The sequence below is a fragment of the Leucoraja erinacea genome, chromosome 32 (assembly GCF_028641065.1).
Source record: "Leucoraja erinacea ecotype New England chromosome 32, Leri_hhj_1, whole genome shotgun sequence".
NCBI classification, from domain to species: Eukaryota; Metazoa; Chordata; class Chondrichthyes; order Rajiformes; family Rajidae; genus Leucoraja; species Leucoraja erinaceus.
In genome coordinates this window covers 9,194,010-9,221,913 of record NC_073408.1, presented here as the reverse complement: position 1 = coordinate 9,221,913, position 27,904 = coordinate 9,194,010, and the positions used below count along the sequence as shown (strand labels likewise).

Here is a 27,904-nt window from a genome sequence, read left to right as displayed (position 1 = left end):
AGGCGCGTGGACGGGGCCCGTGCTGCAGGCCCCGGGACACCCCGTACACCGGCAGGCAGTGGGCGCTAAGATGGCGGCGGCAGAGGTGGCGGACGGTGACGACTCCCTCTACCCCATCGCCGTGCTCATCGACGAGCTGCGCAACGAGGACGTGCAGGTGGGCGGCGAGGGAGGGACGGGGAGAGAAGGAGGGGAGGGATGCCGGACGCCCCGGTCCCGGGGATTCAGGCCCCGCCGTCCCCGGCCTCGGGCCTCGCTGCTCCGGTCCCGAGGCCCCGCCGTCCCCGGCCTCCATGCCCCGCCCGCCCGCCCATCATCACACGGCGGCCGTGGGGGGAGATGAAGGCTTCAGGCGGATGAAATGTCCGTCGCAGGAGATAAACCTGGCGCCTGGGGACGGTCGCCGAGCCTGGGGCTAATTAACAAACTACAACACACACCAGACACTGGATATTGTGTAATCAAACAAGAAAATCATATTAGAAACATAGAAAATAGGTGCAGGAGTAGGCCATTCGGCCCTTCGAGCCTGCACCGCCATTCAATATGACCATGGCTGATCATCCAACTCAGTATCCTGTACCTGCCTTCTCTCCATACCACCTGATCCCTTCAGCCACAAGGGCCACATCTAACTCCCTCTTAAATATAGCCAATGAACTGGCCTCAACTACCCTCTGTGGCAGAGAGTTCCACAGATTCACCACTCTCTGTGTGAAAAATGTTTTTCTCATCTCGGTCTTAAAGGATTTCCCCCTTATCCTTAAACTGTGACCCCTTGTTCTGGACTTCCCCAACATCGGGAACAATCTTCCTGCATCTAGCCTGTCCAACCCCTTAAGAATTTTGTAAGTTTCTCTAAGATCCCCCCTCAATTACACACAGTATGTAGAGGGTCCTACAAGGGAGAAGGCAAAAGCAACCACCTCATTGGGTAATTTGCAGGGCAGGTGACTGAAGTGCCAGTGAGCGAGCACTGTGGCACCAACCGTTTTATTAGCTTTAAAATAATTATGGATTAGGACAAGGCGTGTCCACAGGTTGGCTTGATGACAGACTGTGTTACTGTCAAGTTGGTGCTGGTCGTCCTAACATGTTTGAAAGGAGATAAATGATCACATGCAGAAGAGCACAGGAACAGGCCTATTGTCCCTAAATATCTTTGCCAAACACGATGACAAGACCAACATCTGCCTACATATTATCCATATCCCTCCATTCCCTGCACACCTATGAGTGTATTCATACGTTTATACGGCCTGAAGAATGATCCCGACTCGAAATGTCACCCATCCTTTTTTTTGTGCCAGAGATGCTGACCTGCTGAGTTACTCCAGCACTGTGTATGTCTTCAGTATACACCAGCATCTGCAGTTCCTTGCTACAACTTATCATACCTCCCTCCACACCACCCCTGGCAGTGCATTCCAGGCACACACTACCCTCTGAATTAAAAACCCCCAATGATTATGAGGTTCAGAAGGCATTGAAAAAATTGTAAGGATAGAAAATTTTAGATATAATTACATCGGGGCTATGGTAGAGAAGAAATATGTAGATAATCGACCGCAAATGTAGGGCAGAATAGGCGTGAAAGATTCAGTGGCTGTCGCTTCCTATTGTTTAGCTGTTACTGTGTTTAGTGGATGTGGGAGAAATTGATGTTGAAGATGTTGCAGTGGTTCTGAGGTAATTAAGGTTTATTCAAAGAAGAGGAGATGGTAGATACAAAATATTGGTGTAACACAGAAGGTCAGGCTGCATCTCTGAAGAAAAAGAATAGGTGACGTTTCGGGTTGGAACCCTTCTTCAGACTGAAAGTTGAGGAGGGGGTGGGGGAATAAACTGGAGGTAAGAAAAGGCCAGAATAAATCGGGGTCGGCAACAGATGACCTTGGGAAGGGTGGAGCCCATAATAACCCATTGTTGGCCGGGGAAGGTGTGATAACAAGAGGGATACAAGGATGCGACCAGTGGAACTAGTAGGACGACCTGGGTGTCCCTTCCCTTTCGGGTCGGTCGGAGATGTCCAGGGTGATTCTGGACTGATGGGACACCGGCCCGTTGCAGTGGTGGCCCAGGCTTACAGCCAGCGCGGAGAAGAAGCGCTAACTCCAGCTTGACTCTGCCTGTCCCGCCGGGTTAATCGACAGCCCTGGATTGACGGGACACCGGCCCGTTGCAGTGGCGGCCCAGGCTTACAGCCAGGGCGGAGAAGATGCCATTGCCATTGGCTTTCTTCACTACCTGCTGTACCTGCATGCTTACTGTCAGTGACTCGTGTACAAGCATACCCAGTTCTCGTTGCACCTCCTCTTCTCCAAATCTGACACCATTCAGATAATAATTTGACCCTGATCTTGCCACCAAAGTGGGTAACCTCACATTTATCCACATTATACTGCATCTGCCATACTTCTGCCCACTCACCCAACCTATCCAAGTCACCCTGCAGCTTCATAGCATCCTCCTCGCAGCTCACACTACCACCCAGCTTTGTGTCATCCGCAAACTTAGAGATGTTACATTTAATTCCCTCGTCTAAATCGTTAATATATAAAGTTTTCCTTATGACATCTTTATCTCCTTTTGTGTGATTTAAATAAAATTATTTCTTTGAAACTGTTCTTGACTAGTAGTAGCTGCATTCACAAATCATGATTTTCCTTCCCCAGTTACGTCTGAACAGTATAAAAAAACTGTCAACGATTGCCTTGGCTTTAGGAGTTGAACGTACCCGCAGTGAGCTCCTTCCATTTTTGACTGGTATGTACAAAGCCACAATTGTGATTGGTTCTATTTTGACCTGTCTTTTGGAACTGACTGTCACTGGTTTCTTGTCTTAATGCAGATACCATTTATGATGAAGATGAAGTGCTGTTGGCTTTGGCAGAACAACTGGGAAGCTTCACCGTTCTTGTTGGTGGACCAGAATATGTTCACTGTTTGCTGGTAGGAATAAACTTGCATGTATAAAGCACCACGCAGTATAGAATGCAGCACGGCACAGGAATAGTCCCTTTGGTCCATAATGTCTGTGCTTAACATGATGGCAAGATAAACTAATCTCATCTGTCTACACATGATTCATATCCCTCCATTCCTTGCATATCCATGTGCCTATCTAAAAACCTCTTAACCACCACTATGGCATCTGCCTCCACCACTACTCCTGGCAGCATATTCCAGACACCCAGTTTAAAAAAAATCTTGCCCCGCCCATCTCCATTCAACTTTGCCCATCTCACCTTAAAGCTATGTTCTCCAGGTTTTGATATTTTCATACTAGGACAATGCTGTCTTTTAACCATGCAGCTTTTTTACTTTTTACTATTTATGCATAGGCTCATTATTATTTAGATTTTATTGTGGAAGGTTTTTATGTAAGTTAGGAATTATTGATGTCTTTACTGCACTTTATTGATGTCTTACTGCACTATTACGCTGTTCGGACCTGAGTACAAATTTACCTGATCTCCCAGTGGCTCAGCACTTCAACTCCCCCTCCAATTCCTAATCCGACCTTTCAGTCCTGGGTCTCCTACGTGGCCAGAGTGAGTCCCACCATAAAATGGAGGAGCAGCACCTCATATTTCTCTTGGTAGTTTGCACCCCAGAGGTATGAACATTGACTTCTCCAATTTCAGGTAGTCCTTGCTTTCTCCCTCTTTCCCCTCCCCTCCTTGCTCTCCCACTGTCTCCGCATCTTCCTTTCTTTCTCTCTCCCCCCCCCCCCCCCCCCCCCCCCCCCCCCCCGACCCCGACATCAGTCTGAAGAAGGGTCTCAACCTGAAATGTCACCTATTCCTTCGCTCCATTGATGCAGCCTCACACGCTGAGTTTCGCCCGCATTTTTATCTACCTTCAATTTTTCCAGCATCTGTAGTTCCTTCTTAAACATTCTATCTACTGATGTTGCCACTTTCAGGGAGTTGTGGACTTACTGGCATTGTTTTCTTGTACATCCAAATATTATTTGCCTTTTCATATTCTCTCGCATTTTCTTTTATTCCTAATTCCCAGGAGTTTTCTCGAGCTCTTCTTAAACAAAAATTATTTTTAAATCGTTATTTTTTTTAATGTAGATTGAAAGAATTCATGGCATTCATTTCATTTTAATTATTTCCCATTTTCCAGCCTCCCTTAGAGAGTCTTGCCACCGTGGAAGAAACGGTCGTACGAGATAAGGCTGTTGATTCGCTGCGAGCAATCTCTCATGAGCATTCTCCTGCAGACTTGGAAGTTCACTTCGTACCACTAGTTAAGCGCTTGGCTTGTGGTGACTGGTTCACATCCAGAACTTCAGCATGCGGCCTTTTCAGTGTGTGCTACCCTCGGGTATCCAGCTCTGTAAAAGCGGAGCTGCGGCAGTAAGTATATGTTTCACTTTGACTGCTGCAAAGGTTTATGATGTTAATAGATTAAAAATTAGCAAGAAATGTTAAAAGATCGTGCCAAATCTGAATAGATTGTTTGGGAACATTTTCAATATTATTGGTAATTAATGGAGATGAGAGGTGGATATTTCCATTTGGTGAGCATGGCTTTGTGTTAATTGAATGGGTACAAGCTTTTTGGGAATTACCAACAGAAACCGCAGCAATTTTGTTTAATGCCGCGTGAATTTGAGGTTTTGTGGGCCAAAAGGGACAATAGACTAAACGTACATGGTTCTAAATGAGCCTCTACACTTGGTTTTCTAAGCTGTGCGATTGAGGTAGCCTTGTATTGTTTTTATACAGAGAGTCATGCTTTGACAAACTTACTGATATAGATAAATCTTTTGTATCAATGTGGCATACAGAGAAGTCACTTGTTCAAAAGGAAGCTTATTTAGAAACTTGGGGGTTTTATAGGACAGAAGCAGGTTGTTTCGTCTGCCCGGGTCTGGTACCTCTGAGCTTGTGCAGTGCATGGCCAATCATACTGACTTGCACCACATGCATTTATGTGTTGTAGCAATATATTATATTGCTATTATATTTAGCAATATATTATACTGCCTTTCTGCTGCTGCTCCTCTACCTCCTCACTTGTCAAGTATCACTTTTTAAAATTTAGCCTGAAGTAATTTAAGCTTCCAGTCCTACAGGAACTACATTATATTACAGAGTATCATAAAACATTTTGGAGATAGCTAGTATGCATGTTTGTTAGAATAATAAATTGCTTCATACTAGCACTTTTGGATCACTTTTATAGACACAGCTATAAACCATTATTGACATGATCTTCTCTGTAGGCATTTCCGTAGCCTGTGTTCAGATGACACACCAATGGTCCGCCGAGCTGCAGCCTCAAAGTTGGGTGAATTTGCCAAGGTTCTGGAGCTGGAGTTTTTAAAAAGTGACATTATACCTCTCTTCACTTCCTTGGCTTCTGATGAACAGGTATGTGGTTACAGAAGATGCCCCTATTGTCAATAAGGTAAAAGGCTCCAAGCCTGATGGGAAATGTCCATGCAGGAGTTAATATTGTACTCATTCAGCTTTTAATGAAGAACCATCGTGAACTTTGTCTGAAAATGTTTCTGCAGGATTCAGTGAGGTTGTTGGCGGTCGAAGCATGTGTGAGCATAGCACAGCTACTGCCCCAGGAAGATCTGGAAGCTTTAGTGATGCCTACTCTACGGCAAGCTGTGGAGGACAAATCATGGCGTGTTCGCTACATGGTGGCAGACAAATTTTCTGAAGTATGTACTGTGCTTGTATGAATGGATTATTGATCTAAGCACAAAGTGCAATTTTCTGGGGTGGTGACATTGTGCATCTATATTTTAAAATTAAATGATAGTCTTTTCATTGTTTTACTGGACTATTCCAGCAGCACTCTTTCCGATTTTATCAAAAGAGGTACTATAATAACATTTAAAAGACATTTGGAAGGGTACGTGGATAGATCTTTAGGGGCTACTGGAATCAAGGGATATGCAGAGCTGTCAAGTTGTATGGATTTTCTGTATTTTGTACGGAAATGCGATAAGAATACGGATGTACCGATTTGCTTTGTAAAATACGATTTTTTTTTAAAAAATCGGCCCGACTTCCTGCTTTATCTTGCTGCTTAAAAAATGCAAAGATATAAAAAGTCATACTGTAACTAAAAATTATGGCAGATTAAATCCATTAGTATTTTAAATTTCAAAAATCCTGTCAAAGGACACAGATTTAATAATAATCAAAACACATTGAGTAAATCTATGACTAAACTCTTTGAACACAAGGTCCAAGTTCTATATAAAATCACGAGAACACTTGTGAAATTAGTACCATACCACGATTGGAAAAATAATTGCATTTAAATTGATATAGATTTTAGTATTTCTTTGATAATTTTCTGTGATTGTTGCCAATGATAGATCTGTAACCTGCGATGCTTTCTAATATTGCACACGTCTAAAGTATCTGTCCACATATAACCTAATTTGAAATAATTTAAAACCAAAAACAGGAACTGGTTTGTGTTAGCACTGTTTATGTGCTTTTTATTACATAGACCACTGGCACTGATTCTCTGTGAGCAAACTGCTTTTACTTTGTTACTCATTTCATTTCTCTTAAAGCTTCAGAAAGCTGTGGGTCCAGAAATTACAGAAAATGATCTGGTTCCAGCTTTCCAAAACCTGTTGAAGGATTGTGAGGCTGAAGTTCGTGCAGCTGGAGCAAATAAAGTTAAAGGTAAGTTTGAAATTTCCTTTATTTTTTTTTGTCTTCACCATCTTGGTTTCAATATAGCACCAAATAAGATTAATAATGAGAGTACTGCCAGGTGGCACTTTTGCATTGGTGTCCTGACCTGATTATTAGGCTAGCTTTGTAGAAATCCATTGTAGTAAATGGAAACTCATTGTCAGACAATAGCCACCTTTGTTTCATGACATCTCGGTAGTGGCTGGTCTTCAAAGGAAAGATCTTCAGCAAAGCACCTCACCTGTGGAAGCACTGTGGAAATGAAGCCAATGCTAGTAAAGCATCGCTACATCAGGCCTATCAGGCATCGCTCCATCAGGACTATCTCCATAAGGCAAATGTTTCAAATATTGTGATATCTGCCAACATGCTTTGGCAATCGTCTCTCGTGCAGTAGCTGGCATCTTGCCTTCATTGGTGCCAAGCGGCTATCCAAGTTCATTTGGATTATTTGCCACTGCTCAAGAGTATATGGCACTTTGACACTTTCTTTAAATGATCATGATATTTATGCTTTAGATGCGAGCCTTGTGCTATTTTAAATAGTATTTCAAAATATGTTTTCTTGCTACCATCTTCTGGAAAGATATTCAAATAGGTATACAGACATTTTTCAATTGTGCAAATTTGCTTAGTCTGTTAAAATATAATAATTATATTTAAAATATAACAACTTTTTAACATACTTCATTCTGTAGATTTCTGTGAAAACTTGCCAGTGGATTGCAGAGAGACTGTCATAATGAATCACATCTTGCCATATGTTAAGGTAACATTCTCTTGTTCATTCACATTCTCATGTTCATAAGTGAATAAGGAGCAGAATTAGGCCATTCGGCCATCAAGTCTAACTCTTGGTTTATTATATAATTAAATTGATGTAGCAATTGACTTTATTCGCTTTAGAAAAAAAAACGTTCCTTCATTTCTGGGGTGGATTGGAAATCATGGTTAATTGTATAGGTCAACCACGAGTTACCACAAAGTTCCTTTCTGGTGTACTATTCTTAATCCAAACAGTTCTGTAGCAGGAAATGCAGCAGCTAACTAAGTTGCCATACAGCAGATGATGCCTGCAGCAATGGCAAATCCATCTTGCTGGTCTCCTAAAGGTTTGATTGTATGCATGGGCTGTACTTAAGTATGGTGAGGGTGTCCTTCAGGTAGGTGCCTTTTGAATTATGACAGCGATCTGCATGTAACTGGACAATCTCAATATTATAACGTCTAATTAAAATGATTAACTTCTGAAGGCACATTACCACATTAGCTTGATTTTGTGTTTAATAAAAAGGCACATCTTGCCATTAAATTGAGGGAAATTAATATGCAACTATTTAATAATAATAATACATTTTATTTTCGGGCGCCTTTCAAAAGGACACTTACAAAAGTTACAAGGGACCTTACAAAAGTTCAATCACAAATTAAAGATAGAAAAAAAGACACAAAATCAAAAAATCAATACAACAATGAAGAGAGCAGCGGCAGCTAACTCCACTTCCCTTCCGACAGCCATCTTGGACAAGACTAACATGTTATTTAGCAGTATCTGTTTCTCTTGATCTACTGTAACTTTCGTTCTGGAGTCACTCAAAGGGATAAGTGTAGCATCAAGCATAATGAATGAATTAGACTGAAGAATTCTCACACCACACCACAGAATAGGTCTTCGTTCATAATGAACATTTTACTCTAAACACATTGTTTTGATACAAACTGAAATGTCAAACTTTTAAAGAAACTAAGTAACAAATATCCCTGGATCTTTCATCATGGTCTTGGCCAGATCAATATTGCTTTTTTAAATTACTTCTTCAGGATTGGGAAAATCAAAAATTTTCAAGTAATACTTGAGCGTTGTGTGAAAATTCACATTAAATCAATAACATTTTCAGTAGTGTTTAACTATAATCAACAAAGCTAAATCACTGTTTCTGTGTTGATTAGAATTGTGAATGTTGCAAAATGCCTCCTCCGCCTCCTACACACACAACCCAGGGAGATTTTGTCACCCAACTATGCATTTATGGATGCAGTATTTAAGTAGTCAGTTTTTCTGTGATTGCAATCCCAAATCCTGGACCATGATCATCAAACTAGAACAGTTCAGAAAGCTACTATAATGAGTTTTCATGCACAGATAATGATGCAAAGTTGCTCTGAATATTCTAAATAATTATATAAAATATGTCCAATTTTGGAGTGTAACGTGGTGGTTCATTTCCATTTTTGAGAGAAAGGCCAAACGCAGGCAAATGGGGCTAGCTGAGGTGGGAATTAAAAGATTAAAAATCTTTAAAAACATTAAAAGAGGGATTACACTTAACTTTAGCAAATTTGCAGGCGACACAAAGTTGGGTGGCAGTGTGAACTGTGAGGAGGATGCTATGAGGATGCAGGGTGACTTGGACAGGTTGGGTGAGTGGTCAGATGCATGACAGATGCAGTTTAATGTGGATAAATGTGAGGTTATCCACTTTGGTGGCAACAACAGGAAGGCAGATTATTATCTGAATGGTGTCAAGTTAGGAAAAGGGGAAGTACAACGAGATCTGGGTGTCCTTGTTCATCAGACAGTGAAAGTAAGCATGCTGGCCACGTGAAGAAAGCTAATGGCATGTTGGCCTTCATTACAAGAGGTCCTTCTGCAGTTGTGCAGGGCCCTAATGAGACCACATCTAGAGTATTGTGTGCAGTTTTGGTCTCCAAATTTGAGGAAGGACGTTCTTGCTATTGAGGGAGTGCAACGTAAGTTCATGATCACAGTGAATGGCGATGCTGGCTCGAAGGACCGAATGGCCTACTCCTGCACCTTTTGTCTATTGTCTATTGAAAGGTTCGGAAAAATGTGAGCCAAACGCAGGCAGGTGGAACTAGCTATGTGAGGGATCTTGTTTGGCATGGGCCGAAGATTTTGTTTCCACTTCAACCATTTCAAGAGGGAAAAGAGCTTCTGAAATGCAATATTTTAACTTTGGTTGAAATGTATAAACCATGGATTTTAACATAATTAGATTGCTTTACTTTTGAGTTTGAATACATAAGATGGAATGATCAATCTTTAAACTCCCTCAAACCAGCTTTGCTGTTGACATGGTTCACCTGATCTTTGACCATAATTCCATTCTGATCATTTCCCCATAGAGTTTAATTTACTCTTTACTCCAGCGATCCCATTTCAAATACTGCATCTCAAGGAGGCGCAATTAAACATTTTGTGTCTCAGAACATTTTCTGAAGCAAACAAACTTTTTTTTTGGCTTGTCGTAAATATTTTCTGGGAAAACATCAATACATTGTTTAATTAGGTTTTGTTTTCAATTTTGTAAGCTTATAGAAAAATTGGAAATTCACCATTGGGCTTTGGCATTTATCTAGATTTTACGAACAAAGGTTATTAATATGTTGATGTACACATATAATTTATTCAAGTTTCGAGCTGTTGCTCACAGTGCATTTAAGAAGAACACTACTCTTCACATGTAAGTTTTTATTTGATGATTTTTATGAATTCCTTTCCAGGAACTTGTCTCCGATACCAATCAACATGTGAAGTCTGCTCTTGCCTCTGTTATTATGGGTCTGTCCACCATCTTGGGCAAGGACAGTACAGTTGAACATTTGCTTCCTCTGTTCTTGGCTCAGCTCAAAGATGAGGTAATTTTATCATGAATAAAACTATCACAAATTTTTAATTGGTACATGGTAGTTGTAATTAATGGAAATAATTAATGGATTAACGATACCATTTACCACAGGAAGCTGAGACTTTTTTCTCTGTGTATCGTTTCAAAACTGTTGTCAAATCAATGTTGATGAAAGATCACAATAAAACAGTGGACACCCATTCATTGTAATCACATCTTCCAACAGTTGTTCATAGTCTTTTATGCCTGACCGATACAAGTGCTTGTCTAGGAGGCACATCAGAAATGCTGTCAGTGACACTGCTTCTGTCACCTCCCCCCCCCCCCCATTGTAGTCTGGTATATCCATATCTTCTTTTTGAATGGTAGGTTTGCCAGGTAAAGGTATGAGCCAGCTTCATTGATCTTTCATTGATAGGTTATGCCGTTTGTAACTTAAAATGAATGCTGCTTTTTCTACACATTTAAAACCAGGTTTGTGTTTTAAACAACAAGACCTGTAAACCATGTTACTTTTATTATAACTTCTTCATAAGCACTTGTTTCTTGTAGGATCCACAAAATTAATTAGATTCTGTTACTGAACAAATTGTGGTTGTGACCGAATACCACCAGATTTCCAAAGTTTACAGTATTTTGATTTTGAAGTTTACTTAGAAAGCTTGTTTCAAGGAAAAATCATACCTCAGCCACAATTTAAGCATGGTACTGTACTCATTCAGATTCCATGACCGTTTATTTCTGCAGTCCACCCTGGATTTGCTGCCTTTTAAAGATTCTGTTAGTAAATCTCTCCGGCAGCAATTTTACAATGTTTAATCTAAACCATAATATATACATAAAAAGCTGCATTTAGATTTATTTTGTCAGGTCGATATTTAATGAATGTCCGCCGAACTAATTAGAAAGGAGAAAGGGGGAAAGCAATTGTTGACTATGTATTTTTTCATTCCAGCATCCCAGGGTGTTCCCAGCATCCATTGAGATAACATTTTTCACATGTGCATTAGTAAAAAAAAAAATTGCCTTTCTTTTCCTAGTGTCCTGAAGTACGTTTGAACATTATCTCCAATCTGGATTGCGTGAATGAAGTTATTGGAATTCGCCAGTTATCTCAATCCCTTCTGCCAGCCATTGTGGAGTTAGCAGAAGATGCCAAGTGGAGAGTGCGCCTTGCAATAATAGAATACATGCCTCTGCTTGCTGGACAGTTGGTATGTGATTTATTTTTTATGTTTTTATATCTTACCAATAGTTATTAAAATGTAATTGTGGTGAACTATGCATTGAATATATTCGTTGATTCTACCTGATGTTTACTTAGGGTAATTTGGGATGATTTTCCCATTGCATGTAAGGAGGTGACATGGTCCAGATAAATGCAATGTGCACAGATCATTGTTGAAAATACAGCTACACCGGTGGGGAATTTTCAATTGGATTGGATATGAAAACCAAATAACCTAGAGTTGTGCGAGCACGCAATAACAATGGGGGAAATTGTTAATTTATTCCCAGTGATTGAATCCTTGTTGAAAGGGGAAAACTAATTCCATTAAAGAATTGCATAATAAGAAAGTGAATAATATTTTGCAATATAATGGAAGAGATACTTTGCTGGTCGGAAGTATCGAGTCTGTCACTCTAGCAGTGTGGCACAAGATAAATAGCACATTTAACCTGGTAGGCTAGTACTTGGACCTGGTAGGGTAGTACTTAGTTGTTAATGCTCCTACTATTTTCATTCAACCACTGAACACTGTAAAGTTTGTTTTTTTGTTTATATTGGACCATGGTCTTGGTGTTATATTGGCACCAATAAACTCACGAGGATATACAAAATACTTGATACAAGGGCCTTAACTAAATGAAATCAGATGTGAATATATTTTGCAAAGCCTACTGCTTCAGTATGATCTAGTTATATACAGTTAATTCAAACACTTTTCACTCTTTCGCATCCCACCCCTTCACTCCCTACCCATTGGGTCGGAATAGGTTATTAGATATCTGAGAAACATACTGCTGTTTATAGAAACAAGCTACAAAGGGTGGAATGAGAATATTTGGCAGATTTTTAGATAGCACTGAAGAAATATATTACTGTGCAAGAGATTGAAAGGGTTATTTAATTGACATTCTTTTTTTCAACCTGTTTAGGGAGTAGAGTTTTTTGACGAGAAGTTGAACTCCCTGTGTATGACATGGCTGGTGGATCATGGTGAGTGAGTGATAAACCATTACATTTGCTGTTACAAAGGTACTTAGTTGTTTGCTGGAGCTTCCATGTTCTTGATTTCTCAATTTTGCAAAAATAGTTTTTTTTTCAACATTAAAAGATCCTGTTGCTCTCGTGTTTTGGCTTGCGATGTTTGCTGAGCTCTGGCAATGTTAACCAGCAGGGAGATATTTTGTGGTGTCTAGTCGATGCAAAAAGTCGACAGATGTATGATTTGGATGATTTTTGTGGAGCCGAGATCCTAACCCTCAGGGAAACAAAGTAAGTTGGTGTTATTGAAAGACAGCTATTTTATTGATCTGACCCGTTTACAGTTTTGGTTTTACTTGCTCTTTAACATTTTGGCAACAGATATAAGGATCGTGCAATGGACTTTTCTGAGGCTAAGGGTTATTTTTAAGTGTTTTGCCACAATCATTTTTAATTTACAAGAATACTTAAGACCATGTGTTCTGGCACTTTCCACTTGAAGAATTGACTTTTTCCATTTCTTTATGTTGTAAAACCTTAATTTATAATTCCTGTTCCAAAATTGCCTTGACTATAAGGCAGATAGCAGATTAGTCTTTCTAAAATAACGGAAAGAGCAGAAACAAGGAACATGGTAGGTGACATTTCGAGTTGGGACCCTGCTGATGGTGGGGAAAAGAAAGATGAAAGAGAGGAGGGACAGGACAAAGCCTGGCAATGAATTGATGGATACACGTGAGCGAAGGGGGGGGGGGGGGGGGGGGGGAGGAGGAATGTTCAGCAGATGGTTGGACGTTGACCAGAGATGAAAAGACAGCAGGTGTGAGGCAAAAGGATTGAAGGATTGCGAATTCTGAAGCTAGAGGAAGAAAAGTAATGGGCAGAGGGACAGTCCAGATGGAGCACGGGAGGGGGCGGGGAAGAAATGAAGGGTGGGGGGGGGGGAGAATAAATGGGGCGTGGTTGGTTTTGTAGTAGTTACCTAAAAGTGGGATAATTCAACTTTCATATCATTGGGTTGTAAATACCCGAGTGGAATATGAGGCGCTGTTTCTCCTTAAGCCTAAGCTTAGACTCGGCAACTGTTCCACCAAACACTTGCGCATGGTCCGGCAATGCGTAATGGATCACTCGGTTGCTAACCATTCCTCTTCCCGTTCCCACACTGACTATTCACTCCTGGGCCAAATCTTAGGCACCTCTAAAACCATTCCCATTCCCATTCCCACCCCCCCATTCCTCTGTGTCCCACTTGGACTTGCACCTCCCACCCCATTCCCTTCCACCGATGTTCCTTCCTCTAGCTTCACAACTTGCAATTCTTCAATCCTTCTGTTTCACACCACCTTTCTTTTCTCCTCTGACCTTTGTCCAAATGTCTGCCAATCAAACCCACTATCATTTATGTTCACCTACTAGTTGCCAGGCTTTGACCTACCCCTTCTCCTCTCTTTCAGTTTTCTTTTCTTCACGCCTCCCCCCATCCTCCACCAACACCACAATCATTCTGCAGGGTGCCAACTCAAAACATTACCTATCCATGTTCTCCAGAGATGTTGCCTAACACTGAATCACTCCAGCATGTTATCTTTTTTGATTAATGGTACGAGCCTGTCAGAACAGAATGCAATTATGATTTTTAATTCTGACATTATGTCTCTCGTTCCATACTACTACATTTATACTAATGATGAAAGAGGGGCAGTGCTAAACCATTTCCAGCTTTGTAACTGGAATAAAGAGGAATATAATTATGGGGTCAAGAGTGCATTAGAGATCTTTGTACATTGCAGGAAGTCCTAGCCAGTTCCTCCTGCTGGTGACTGTAGGAATAGCAGATAAGAGGGGTGAATGTGTGAATCACTGCAACAGCTTCTGACCGGCACAAGCTGCATGGGTTACAACTAAACCAAAATTATGGATGGTATGGTTTACCTATGTATGGCATCATTTGCCTGAATAACGCGCAAACAAAAGTTTTTCACTGTATCTTGGTAAGTGACAATAAAGCAGTGCCAATCTGCGCAGGAATGTTTGCTGGTGCTGTGTGGACTTGGTAGGAATAGGCAAAGAATAGATGTGCAGTTGAGGGGGCAATCAAATATACAGGGGGAGTTTGTGCAAAAAAATCCTATTAAACCCACCACCCCCCCTATTAAAGCCCCCCCCCCCCCCCCCCCCAAACAAAATTTTGCCCTCTGGTTCTTGATTCTCTTAAGGGGCTGTCCCACTGTACGAGCTAATTCAAGAGTTCTCCCAAGTTTCCCCTGATTTGAACTCGGAGAATTACGGTAATAGCTGCTCGTAGGTACTTGGGGCTCTCGTGGACATTATTCAACATGTTGAAAATCTTCACGAGCTTACCGCGTTTCCTGAGTACCTGCCGTTAGCGTTACGAGCCACTAAGAGACGTCCTGACCTCCGACGTACCCGCTACATACATTCTACGTGCTTACCACGAGTTTAAACTCTGGAGAGCTCTTGAATTAGCTCGTACAGTGGGACAGGCCCTTTACTCTGGGCAAAATACAGCATTTATCAGATCTATTCCTCTTGTGATTATGTATGCCTCTATAAAGATCACCCCTCATCCTTCTGCGCTCCAAGGAATAATGTCCTAGCTTGCTCAACCTATCCCTATAGCTCAGGCCCTTGTGTCCTGGCAACATCATCATAAATCTTTTCTGCACTCTGTATTAAATTCCATCAAACATTCCTCGGCCCATCTGGCCAAACGATCAAGATCCTGCTGCAATTTTTGACAACAATCCTCACTGTCTACAATACCACTTATTTGCAAATTTGCTAATCGTGCCTTTTTAATCATGTAGTGTAGTTGATACTGTCCTCATGGACTTCGGTAAGTCCTTTGACAAAGCCCCCATGAGAGACTCATCATAAAAGTTAGAGATTATGAGATCCATAGCAATTTTGCAAATTGGATTCAAAATTGGTTTTGTGATTAGGATGTTGATGGGGGATTGTTTTTGTAATTGGACCGATACTAGAGGCATACCATAGAATTTGTGCTGGAATTCTTCTATTAACAATTTGGATACAAACAAATGGAATAGGGTTGGTAAGCTTGCAGATGACATAATAATTTGTTTATTTTTCTTGTTCATTGTGAGGGTTCGTCTTGGGTTGCAGGTTAATATTGAGCAGTTGGTAAAAGGAACAGAACCATGGAAGATGGATTTTAATCTATTTAAATACAAGAATGTTGAACAGTTTAGCACAAGTACTGGCCCTTTGGCCTACAATGTCTGTGCCTAACATGATGCCAAGACTATAACTTATGTGCCTGCAGAATACCCATATCCCTCCTTTCCCTGCATATCCATATGCCTATCCAAAAGTCTTTTAAATGCCACTAACGTATCTGCTCAAGCCCCACCCCCGGCAGCCATCCGTGTAAAAGAAAGGGCTTGGCCAGCACATCTCCTTCAAACTTTGCCACTCTCACCTTAAAACTTCTAGTATTCTAGTATGCCTTCTAGTAATTGATTTTTCCATCCTGGCTCTCATAATTTTATATACTAACCAGTGACTAGAAATGCACGCAATACTCCAAATATGGCCTAACCAAATTCCTATAAGCCAAAGTCCTATTTTCTGATTTCATTTGAATGCTTCGGATTTATGTATGGTCTACCTAATAGAGTGAGAAATTTCGAACCATTCGCCTATACAATATTAATGTATGTAAAGCTGCGCCTTGAGTCTTGAATGCATCTCTTCATCAGCCTCTTCTGCTCACTATTAATTGGTAGTTGGAATTGCATACATGGGAAGAATGTTTTCGTAGTTGGCTAACTGTGAAGATTTAGTTAGGATACTTTACAGTAAACATGCAAACTTTTGTGGGATGTGTTACAGTTACTGCCAGTAATCTATGCTGGCTGACTGGAATTCCAGCAAATCAGAAGTCTGACAAATCAGTAATTTTCAGAACAGTAAACAAGTACAAGGAGACGTGCAGATCAGCAGCTTTCAATGTCACTGTTTATAAATATTTTTTAAAAAGCTTTGTTTCCAACAGTAAACAATTTTTTCCATCTTTTTTCTCCACCCTTTCAATTTACTAATTATAAAATTAGAAATTCATACTGATACAGTTGAATTAATGCAACTCCTTGTAAGATAATATAGAATCTCAAAGGAGAGCATTGTGAGAAAACTAAGTTATTTCTCCAGAAGTGATGAGAAACACTTCTGAGAAAAGAATAACTTCATTTCTCCCACTGTATTGTTTGATCGGTTAAATGTGCCCTCAGGGAATGGGCCCTTCTTCATTGGCACGTGATAAATGACCCGAAACGGCATAAATATGGATGTGCATTATTACTTATGAGTAAATGTATTGAATAAAACCACAGTCAGAGTTGCTCAACATGCAAGATACAGCTGAGTAATAAAATTGCGTTTTTGCATTTTTGTGTTGATTTGTCAGAATGGTTTGTGGTATTTGAGGTCATTGAGGGACTGGAAGCATTGTGCACAGATATATAGAATTACATTTACAATAAAGCTCACTTTAGTATCAGTTGTTTTTTGATTCTATGTAATTCGGATCACGAATTGATGGGTAGTTGTGTACTGCAACTGATGCCCCTTACAGGAACCTTAGGTAGATGAAAAGAATGAGCTGATGGAAGTTATTTGTATTACTTCTGTTTTAACATTGTGCAATGACTAGCATTTATTATTTGACATTGCATTGTGAAATGAGGCAAGAGGCTTTGTACAATTGGAACATCTATTATAGTATTTCCTTACTGATGAATATTGCAATCTGGAAAAAAGTAAAATATTTGTATATTTGATCACAAAAATTGTGAAATTGTAAGTTCACGAGTTTGTAATTATCATACCAGTGAATTATAGTCTCTACGAAGCTTGAAGAATGCCTCCGTCAGGTCTTGGAAAGCTCAACTACAGGAGCTATCCTTGCCTCTGAAAGAGTCAACAGTAAGATATTGCAGCCTCCTATGACCTAATTGAACAGAAAATGCAGCTTTAATCTGTCTGAAGTGGCAAGTTCATGTGATTTGTCACCAGGTGCCAATAGATAATTGGAATGTTTGGTTGTTTCCTAGTCAACTACAGAAAAAGTATATTGCCATCTTGTGAAAGATTATGACAAAACATTCTGAATACTGCAGCTGCTCAATATATCGCTGCTTTCAGTGAAATGATAATAAAACATTTAACACGAGATCCACGCTGTAAATATTATTTAATAACTTGTCTTCAATGATTATCAACTCCCCTCTGAACTTTTGTCTAAATGACCATATGCTATCCAATACCTTTTGTATGATCTAAGATATGTCTTTAAATAATTGAATAAAATAAGAATAATGAGACCATTCACGTTCTATTGTTCAAGATCTATATGGCCAACTCAAAATAAAATTGTGCACTTTTAGAGCAAAAATGCTTCAATCTGACTAAAAGGAGAAATTGAACATTTTATTATGTTCCTTTAATGTCATTATTATCTCTACAGTTAACATTTAAATATGACATTAGAGCAGTTCACTTCTGCAATCAGTTATTTAGAAATGTTGTGACAGTATTGGAGTACTCCTTACAGAGTGACGAGTTTAGAATCTTTTATGATTAGTTTTTGATAGAACCCACTACGATGACCGCAAATATTAACTGTCTTTCTCTTTCCACTGATGTTGGCTGACTTAGCATTTTGAACAAGTTTTGCTTTTATCATAACTTACTTACTCTTTCTCTGTCTTCAGAAATCACCTATATCATTAGCAGTGCATTCATTGTATTCTTGTGTTGTGGCCAAAACTCTGCACAATACTCTAGCTGCCTTTAGCCTGCATTTCTCTTTTTTTTAATGATGCAATAACAAAATTTAAAGGAAATGTGGACAAATACACCCACCCATAGGAAAGTTTTAGAGAGATGTGGGGAAATGGGACGAGCTTAGATGATGCACAATGGTTGGCAAAGATGAGTTTCGCTGAATTGTTTCTGTGCTCTATGACTATGATGCCCGTGTGTTTTCTCAGAATTGCCACTTGCTAGGTGTAAGTATGTCAGTAAACATGAATTTATCTCTGGTATACAGTTACCTCTGTCAACATGATAGTTGAACGAATAGAACACTGTGCATTCAGATACGTTTGTAGCTGGCATATACGGTCTAGTCAATTAAATTACATGGGTGACAACTGCACAAATCATAGTAGTTAATTGATGCTGTAAGTCTTTTCTAAGACAACTCAGATGTATTTAACCTTGTTTTAACAGACATTTTAATATTTCTCAACCACTTGTCCATTTAAATGTGATGGGGGCCCTCGTTGAATTTCTGCTATCAGTCAAGACATCTTTTATAGTTGCTATTGTTTATGAGCTGTATTTGGGTTTCTTTTCCTTTTGATAAATGAAATATAGATTTTTTTCCCCCTGGCACAGTACATACAATGTAGAAAAGTCCAGCACAGGAAGGCCCATCAGACTGCAATGTCGTCAAGATAAACTAATCTAATCTGCCTATTTTATGATGAAGGACTGATTTTGTTTTAAAGTATGTTACGTTTGATTTGACTGTATTTGGCCTTTGATGTGAGTTTATTTTATCTTGCAATTAGAATTGGAACTGAAAATGTTTCAATAATGATCACTTGTATCAGGTACACCCCCTTTGGCTATTTTGTTATTTCATTCATTTGCGATTGGTTAAACCAATGATAAACTGTTTTGTATGCATGTTTCAAATATTTAATTGCAAGATAAAATATTTAATGATATATTAAAATAGTTTTAATAATTTTGCACTTTACTTTCCATGTGCACGACGACCTGTGTGTAACTAAGGTGGAATTCCACTACTAGTTTGAAAATCCAGTAATAAGAATTATCATTTCAGATATTTTCTTTACTCCGAATGTGTCTTCCAGTTTATGCCATTCGAGAGGCTGCTACCAACAACTTAACAAAACTAGTGGAGAAGTTTGGCAAAGATTGGGCCGAATCTACAATTGTGCCTAAAGTTCTCGCCATGGCCAGTGATCCCAACTATCTTCATAGAATGACCACCCTTTTCTGCATTAATGTGAGTATAATTCTGTTTTAAACTTTGAAAGTTCATATTTATTATTAATAAAGCATATAGTTAGACCTCAGTCCTAAGAGCAGAATTTAACAAATGTATCATGGATTTGTTCATAAAGTTCGTTTTTTCAATAATTGGCTGTTCTTTGTGAATATTTACATTCTGCAAAAATTAAATATCGATTTAACATTCCATCCAAGTATATCCCTTCATGCAATGCCAGTGTAGAGTTGTGTCAAAATGATAAAGTATAGACTGTTAGTCTACAATCTTGGAGCATGACTCAATTAAGGAATCAAAGTTGTAATCTGTTTCCAAGAAGTGCCTTACTTGGTCTTTCTCTCCGTGGAGCTTGATTTCTAGTTGCATTATCTTCATTAAAACATGCTGGTCATAAGAACCATTCCACCCGGCCCTGTTTTTCTGTGTGCCATTTGTGTAAAGAAAATAATTGATGTTTATAGGGATCTAAATATAAAACTGAGATCAATTTTATTATTTTAAAATTGCAAAATACATAAATTACAGTGCATTCAAAGGGTCTGAATACTTATGTAAATGTGATATTTCAGTTATTTCTTTTTAATTACCTTACAAAAATGTCTAAACATCTATTTTCACTTTTATTATGGGGAATTTGCGTAGATTGATGAATTTTAAAATAAGGCTGTAATGTAAAAAAATGTGGTAAAAGTGATGTAGATATTTTCTGAATGCACTATACATAACTTCGTAGTTAGATATTATATGAACCATTGACATTGAAACTCGTGTTTCCGGATTCTAGGAAAGCATAGACATTTCCTTATTTGTTGATTTATGAATCTATTATCCTAGATAGATTTCATCTTTGAGAAGCATGCGCAAAATTTTATTTCCAAATCGTGTTTGTGAATGAATTAGTGTGTTGATGCCAATCCGTGCAGAAAGTAGCAAAAGTATGGAATGGGCAGCCAAGGCAAATTATGAGAAGGGAAAGTATTAGAGTTTTTCAGCATGAAACGGGCCCTTTGGCCCAATTTATACCACACCAACTGTGATACCGTTCAATACAACCACTATGCAAATGAACTAGCCACGTGGATCTCCCATCTTAAACCTATGTTCTCCAGTTTCAGATTCCCCCACCCTAGGAGAAAAACTGCCATTCATCTTTTTAAAAATCTCAGTGCGATTATCCCTCAGCATCCTGTGTTCCAGTGGGAATAAACCCAGCCAGTCCAATCTCTACTTGCAAGTAAAGCCCTCCATTCAAGCAACATCCTGGTGAATCTTTCACGTTATTTTTCATGCTGCCACATCCTTACTATACATTTAACCTAGAACAGTACATCACAGTCCCTTCAGTTCACAATGTCTATGTCGAGCATGATGCCAACTCATATGTGACTACATAACGTATATCCCTCCATTCCTTGTACATCCATATGCTTATCCAAAAGTCTCTTAAATGTTGCTATCGTATCTGCCTGAACCACTCCTGGCAGCGTCATTCCCACCACCGGCTGTGTAAAAACAAACTTTCCCCGGCATCTCCTTTCACCTTAAAGTAATGTCTTCTAGTCTTTGACATTTCCACTCTGGGACAAAGATATTCTGACTTACTCCCCTAACTACCCCCTCGTAGGTTTATATACTTCTACCGGATTTTCACTCTGCCTCAGACGCTCCAGAGTTTGTTCCACAATCCAAGTATGAAGAAGGGTCTTTACCTGAAACATCACCTTTCAATGTTCTCCACAGATTCTGCCTGACCTACTGAGTTAATCCACCACTTTGTGTTCAAGTTTGCCCAACCTCGCACGGGCCCAAATGGTGGCACAGTGGCGCAGCGGTAGAGTTGCTGCCTTACCGTGGTTAGAGTGCCAGAGACCCGGGTTTGATCCCGGGGATGCTGTCTGTATAGTGTTTGTACGTTCTCCCCATGACCACGTGGGTTTTCGCCGATATCTTCGGTTTCCTCCCACACTCCAAAGATGTACAGGTTTGTAGGTTAATTGGCTTGATATAAATGTAAATTGTCTCTACCCACAATTTTCAGACTTCTATACCTTTCAGAGGCAGTGCCTCATGCCCTTTGATGGCAGCAGGTCAGTACCCATGGTGGACCAAGCAGCATCCACCACTTTTTGTAATTTTCATTCATGAGTGTTTGAGTTACCGAACCAGGTTGTTATGCAACCTGTCAATATTCACTCTACTGTACAGCTATAGACGTTTGAGAGTATTCTTCAACACACCGAATTATCATATTAGTGTTCTCCACACTGATCTTACCGTTCTCCATTTCCTTCTCCTGGGTGAGTACAGATGCAAAGTACTTGTTTAGTATGTCGCCTACATCTTCTTGGCGCCTGTTCGCCCTTCATGCACTTCCTATTTCTTTTTTGAGTTGGACTATCCACATTCTGTTTTAGGAAACCCTCTTGGATATGCCTAATAAATGATGCCCCGTCTACGTCTTTTGCACTAAGTTGGTTCCAGTTAATATTTGGTGTGTAGGATGCAAAAGTGTGACAACATAGAATTAGTGTAGGGTGATCGATAGTCGCCATGGACACGGTTGGCTGATTGTACTGTTTCCACGTTATATCTTGAAACTCTAGAGAGATATGGGAAATGCTACTAGCCTAGGTGGGTGTCTTGGTCAGCATGTTTAGACTGTGCTGGTGCCTTTTTCCATGCTGTATCACTCTATGATCTTATTTTATTTCATTTTAGTTTAGTTGAGATACGGTGTGGTAACAGAACATTCGGCCCACAGATTCCACACCGACCAATGATCACCCGTACACTAGTTTTATGTCCTACACATGAGGCAATATACTGAAGCCAATTAACCTCCAAACCTGCACCTCTTTGGAATACGGAGAAAACCCATGTGACCACAGGGAGAATGCACAAACTCCAACACCCATGGTCAGGATCGAACTGGGTCTTGGCGTAGTGAGACAACAGCTCTACTGCTGTGCCACGGTGCCACCCTGTGTTAGTCCCAATAAGGACTAAAGCCTCTGATTGTACAGCATTAAAAAAATTGCATTGTGAGCATTGTACTGATCAGGTGGGTGGTCTTTTTCAGTCCTTGTAAATTAAAAATGTGCCTGATTATACATTTTCAGGTGTTGTCCGAAGCCTGTGGCCAAGATATCACATCAAAACAGATGTTACCAACAGTTCTACAGATGGCAGGTGATCAAGTGGCAAATGTACGCTTCAATGTGGCTAAATCATTGCAGAAAATAGGACCGGTTTTAGATGCTAAGTAAGTATTGTGTATAATTATTATCTTAAATTAGTTGGGAATCGTAAAGAGAACTAGAGCATCCTGCTCAAAGTAAACAGGATGACTGATCTGTGGTCTCTAATTGCTTTTCTATGAACTAGAATGAATCCGTTAGCTAGTCTATTCTTCGTGGTGGTCCTACAATGATTCTTGGATTTTAGTTTCCACCCATATTAACAATTTATTCAACTTCCTACCTTTTTAGATAGCTGTATTTTATCCCGACAATCTCACAGATACCAAACCTCTCAATTAATTTCATTAAAAAATACTGAACATGAAGCAGGAAACTACTGGTCTGTTTACTTAATATCTATGATCATGAGTATGTTAGCAACTGTAGCATAACATTCTAACATATACTCAATACCCTGACTGATGAAGACAAATGTGCTGAAAGCCTGCTTGACCACCCTATGACGCCATTTTCAAGACACTGCACCTGCACTCCATTCACTGAGTAGGTCTTGCCCTGGTTACATTTCCCAAAATGCAATGCACCGCACTTATCTGCATCAAACTCCATTAACCGTTCCTCAGTCCATGTGCAGGCATAGAATAGAAACAGGTCTTTCAGCTCACCCCACCTGTGCCAACCATATCTATCTAAATTAAGATAGATACAGAATGCTGGAGCAACTCGGCGGGACAGGCAGCATCTCTGGATCGAAGAAATGTTTTAAACCAGCATCTGCAGTTCCTTCCTACATCATTCTTTCTATATTAATCCCACTTACCTGCATTAATACTATTTCCCTCTATTCCCTGCTCATTCAAGTACCTGCCCAGGAGCTGCTTAAATGATGCTACAGTTTCTGCCTCCAGCACATTCCACATAATAATTCCAACACTGTATGAAAACATTACCCCACAGTTCCCCTTTAACGCTCCTCCCTCTGGTCTTAAGTCAATGAAGTACAAATTGTTCAGCTTTCACTATTGAAGCTTTCACTACTGAAGTACAAATTGTACTTCAGTAGTGAAAGCCACAGGAGGTAATTTTAGCTAATACCTTTCATAAAACTGCTTTTGTGATTACATTTTAATTTATGCATCCCCCAGTTTCTATTTACCACACGAAGGAGGTGTATCCACTTCTGCCCATTCCCTTCAATCTGGTTAAAATTAACTATGCAAGTGTCTTTCTATTTCCACCCATGAGCCCAAATGAGCTATGTTGTAGTTTACTTCTGTACTGCCTGGTTAGTTGTCCTAGCCCTTATCAGGTTTGTGAAAATGGGAGGTTAACTGAGAGGGAGAAAGGCAGATTCTAAGCTCAATGATATCCAGCGTATTTTGAGGTTTAGGAGTGCTACTGTTGGGTTTTCCAATGTTCACAGGATTTAAAATTGCTTTAAATTACAGCACTTTACAGACTGAAGTCAAACCAATATTGGAGAAACTGAGTCAGGACCAAGATATGGATGTGAAGTATTTTGCCCAGGAAGCTATAACTGGTAAGTTGCTGCTTTGTATCTACTTTAGTATGAGAATAAATATTCTTCCTTCAAACAGTTAATCCAAAATCCACCTGGGTTTTTGTCCCACATTTTTTTGCTGGATCTCTGAAAACAAGTGCAAGCTGGCTGGTCGCTGCATTCGTATGACATTTGTGAACAGTTAAAATTGTGCTTATCGAAAGTTGTGTGCATCACAATCTGCACATTTAACGTCCCTGAAGGGTATGGAAAAAATTGTGCAGTGCTCAGTATGCCCAATATAAGGGGATGAGCAAGTTCTGTGATTCAACATTCTGAAACTAACCCAAGTAGTTGGAAACAACTCTGAAAACCAGTGAGAAGATTGTGAATGGGACTAAAACCATTGCCGTGACATTTGGAATAGTCTCCGGTAGATGAAATGATAATTGTTCAGGATTAGAAATCTTGTGACAAATTTGACGTGCTGAAATTGTCCATTTTGTCTCTTATCTCACCCCACTGTTTCAGCAGATTGAACATTTAAAAACCTACTGATTTGAGAAAAGCCTCAGTTAATATTCACGTTGGGGATGGTGAATTTTGTATTGTAGTTTAAACTGTCTTCTAGAATGGGTTGCGCCTCTAAGGAGGATTGCAAGGGAAACAGTAGACCATTGAGCCTATCGTCTGTGGTAGGCAATTTAACGAAGAGTATTCAGATTCAAGTGCATTCTTAATAGCACAGTTTTGTAAGTGGAAGATCATGACTCACGAATCTGAGTTTTTACAACCAGGGTAATTGTGGTCAATGTATATTCCTCCAACTTCACTCGCCAAACTCCAAAGGTAACTAATATATTTAGTGACGTCTCATTGACATTGACTTCTCTAACTTCAAGTAACCCTTGTTTTCCATCTCTCTCCATCCCTCCCCTTTCCCAGTTCGCACAACAGTCTTATTTGCTCAAAATACGTTATCTCTGTTTGCTTCTCCCAGCTAACAATGATCTATTCTACTTTTTCCTTGATCTCCATTCCCATTGCCCTGTTTTCACACCTTAATACTTGCTTATTTATGTATCTCCCCCCCGCCCCCCACTGTCTGAAAAAGGGTCTCGACCCAAATCGTCACCCATTCTTTCTCTCCAGAGATGCTGCCTGTCCCGCTGAGTTACTCCAGCATTTTGTATCTATCTTCGTTTTAAACCAGCATCTGCACTTCCTTCAAACACATTATTCTGTGTGTCCTCCTCTACTCTTATTTTGTTATGTTGCAGTAATTCATGGGTTGTGTTTGTAGTAGAGGTGCCCTTGAGACTCTTGAAAGGCGCCCATAAATAAAATTTATTATTATTATTATTATTAGAGTAACACCATTGCAACTGTCGGTGTTGAAATGTGTGTGGAAATGGCTGGTTAAACTATGGAAAGTTCCTTCCACGCAGATGACGGGCGTAGAGATGTAACATACTAAACTAGGATGCGTACCATTTTAAAACAATCTGATTTTGCAAGAAGAACAAATTAGATTTTTTATTTTTTGTCTTGAATAATTTTGTGGTGTTCTGTCTCAATTAATGTAACAGGTTCTGGGCGGGTGCCAATGTGTAGAGGCTGAATAATGGGCTCCATTAACCATTAGCTGAACATTTAAAATTTGGGGCAAAAATTACAAGGATGTAGAACGAGAATGGTGATGATCCAGAACTCCCTGCCTGTGAGTGATGGGCTTAGGATCAATCAAGGCTTTCAAAAGTGAGAGGAATAGAAAGTTCAGCAAGAATATTTTGAAAGGTTATGGGAAAAGAGCAAGACTAATAGAGTTAGACACAAAAAGCTGGAATAACTCAGCGGGTTAGGCAGATTCTCTGGAGAAAAGGAATAGGTGACATTTCAGTCTGAAGAAGGGTCGCAACACGAAATGTCACCTATTCCTTTTCTCCAGAGATGCTGCCTGGCCTGCTGAGCTACTCCAGCTTTCCTTCTATCCTTGATGTAAACTAGCATCTGCAGTTCCTTCCTACTCTAATACTGGGAAACAGTGTAAACTCCAACAGTGTAAGCTCCTGTGTTGTAATAATTCCGTGTTTCTGCATCAGATATCAGAGGCTGTTATAAAGATTCCAACGTTTTCCATTTTCAATATTTCACTTCAAAAGGGCAGATCAAATATTTTGTGATTTCAAATTAAATAGTTTGTAGAAACTACTAGGTTTTAATGAAAGAGTATATAATGGTGATGATTAAATAGTGAATTTGCCTGGAATGTACAAGAAATGTCCACACTAAATAAATAACACCCCATTGCTAGAATTCCACCACATGGTTTCCTTTGAAAATTCTGATAGACATTCTGTACATTTTGATGATTATCTTTACCGCGAACATTAACATTTTGTCGTGTTTTAATATCTAATCTTTTTTTCCTAGTGCTTGCTTTGTCATAGAAAGGGGGGGATGAAGAAATAAATCTCCATACTTAACGTGAGATCCACCGCTGGTGCTGACGTCATTGAAAACCTTACTTCACTACTTCCTACCCTGGAAAATGTAAATGCATCGTTGGTAGTGTCACTGGATTGTAGCTGCATTGGGGATTCAGGCTTCTGCAATCTTGCTGCTGTCTACATTTGGCATGAGTGTGATTTACATTTATTTATTTTCATTGATTGTAGTGTACCCAGTGGCATCATGTATCTAAAGTGTTTAGCTGTTAACCGTGTTAGAAAACGGGTGTGTGGTTGTTCACCTGGGTAACCCGACCTTGTTACGTATGTAACCACTGCTTTCTCAGTAGTCACTTGTATCCGTGTTTGCCAGCATGTTTCTCCTCTCCCAAAAAATCTTGGATGCATCCCAATATTCAATTGCAAATATTAGTAGTAAAAGAATATTCTAGAAATGAATGTTGGTTATGTTGTGTTTAGATTGGAACAAAAATGAAGGGGTTCACTCGAGATGTTAATTGCTTTATTTCGGATGCTGAATGACATGCTGCACACGTTGACTGTTCTTGATTTTCCTTTACCATTAATCATTTCTAACCGTATAAATGAACATTTGCAGTTTCCTTGTTAAATTAGACAGCTTTGGAATAGCCCTTGCTTCAACTTTTAAATAAATGTAAATGAAAGTCTCATCTTGACCATACTCATTTCAATGACTTAACAGCAGTGCCAATGAATGTTGTGGCTACCTGTAGAACGTAGAACAATACAGTTCTTTAGTTGTAATCTATAGTTCTGTAGTGTTTCCCACTCTTGGGCTGCTTTGCTTTATCAGGTTTGTCAGTTTTACTCAGAAGCTGCTTGATCCCCACCCTGAACAGGTCCACGTTTGGATATTGCCATTCCAGTAAGAGTTGGTCAGGGTTGGGATCCTGCTTCAACTTTGCAAATCATGTAATTTAATGTTTAAATTGCTTTCAACATGGACCTTTTCAAACAAATTTAGATCGTGTTAGATGGATTTACCCTGTTTATCAGTGGATGTTTGCCTCTAATTTGTATATTTTACACATTATTGATTTGACTGATTCCCAAATAAAGTGGATAAAGACAAA

General features: G+C 39.7%; 1 protein-coding gene across 1 annotated transcript; it reads left to right on the top strand.

The window, feature by feature from the left end:
* ppp2r1ba (protein phosphatase 2, regulatory subunit A, beta a) lies at positions 1-27,904 on the top strand. Its single transcript, XM_055660687.1, has 15 exons — positions 1-157; positions 2,676-2,766; positions 2,852-2,952; positions 4,138-4,370; positions 5,243-5,390; positions 5,537-5,692; positions 6,563-6,677; positions 7,388-7,458; positions 10,215-10,349; positions 11,380-11,553; positions 12,500-12,560; positions 19,481-19,635; positions 22,758-22,900; positions 24,287-24,378; positions 26,773-27,904. Exons 1-15 carry the CDS (start codon positions 71-73, stop codon positions 26,787-26,789), a joined length of 1,779 nt encoding a protein of 592 aa, XP_055516662.1. The 5' UTR covers positions 1-70; the 3' UTR covers positions 26,790-27,904.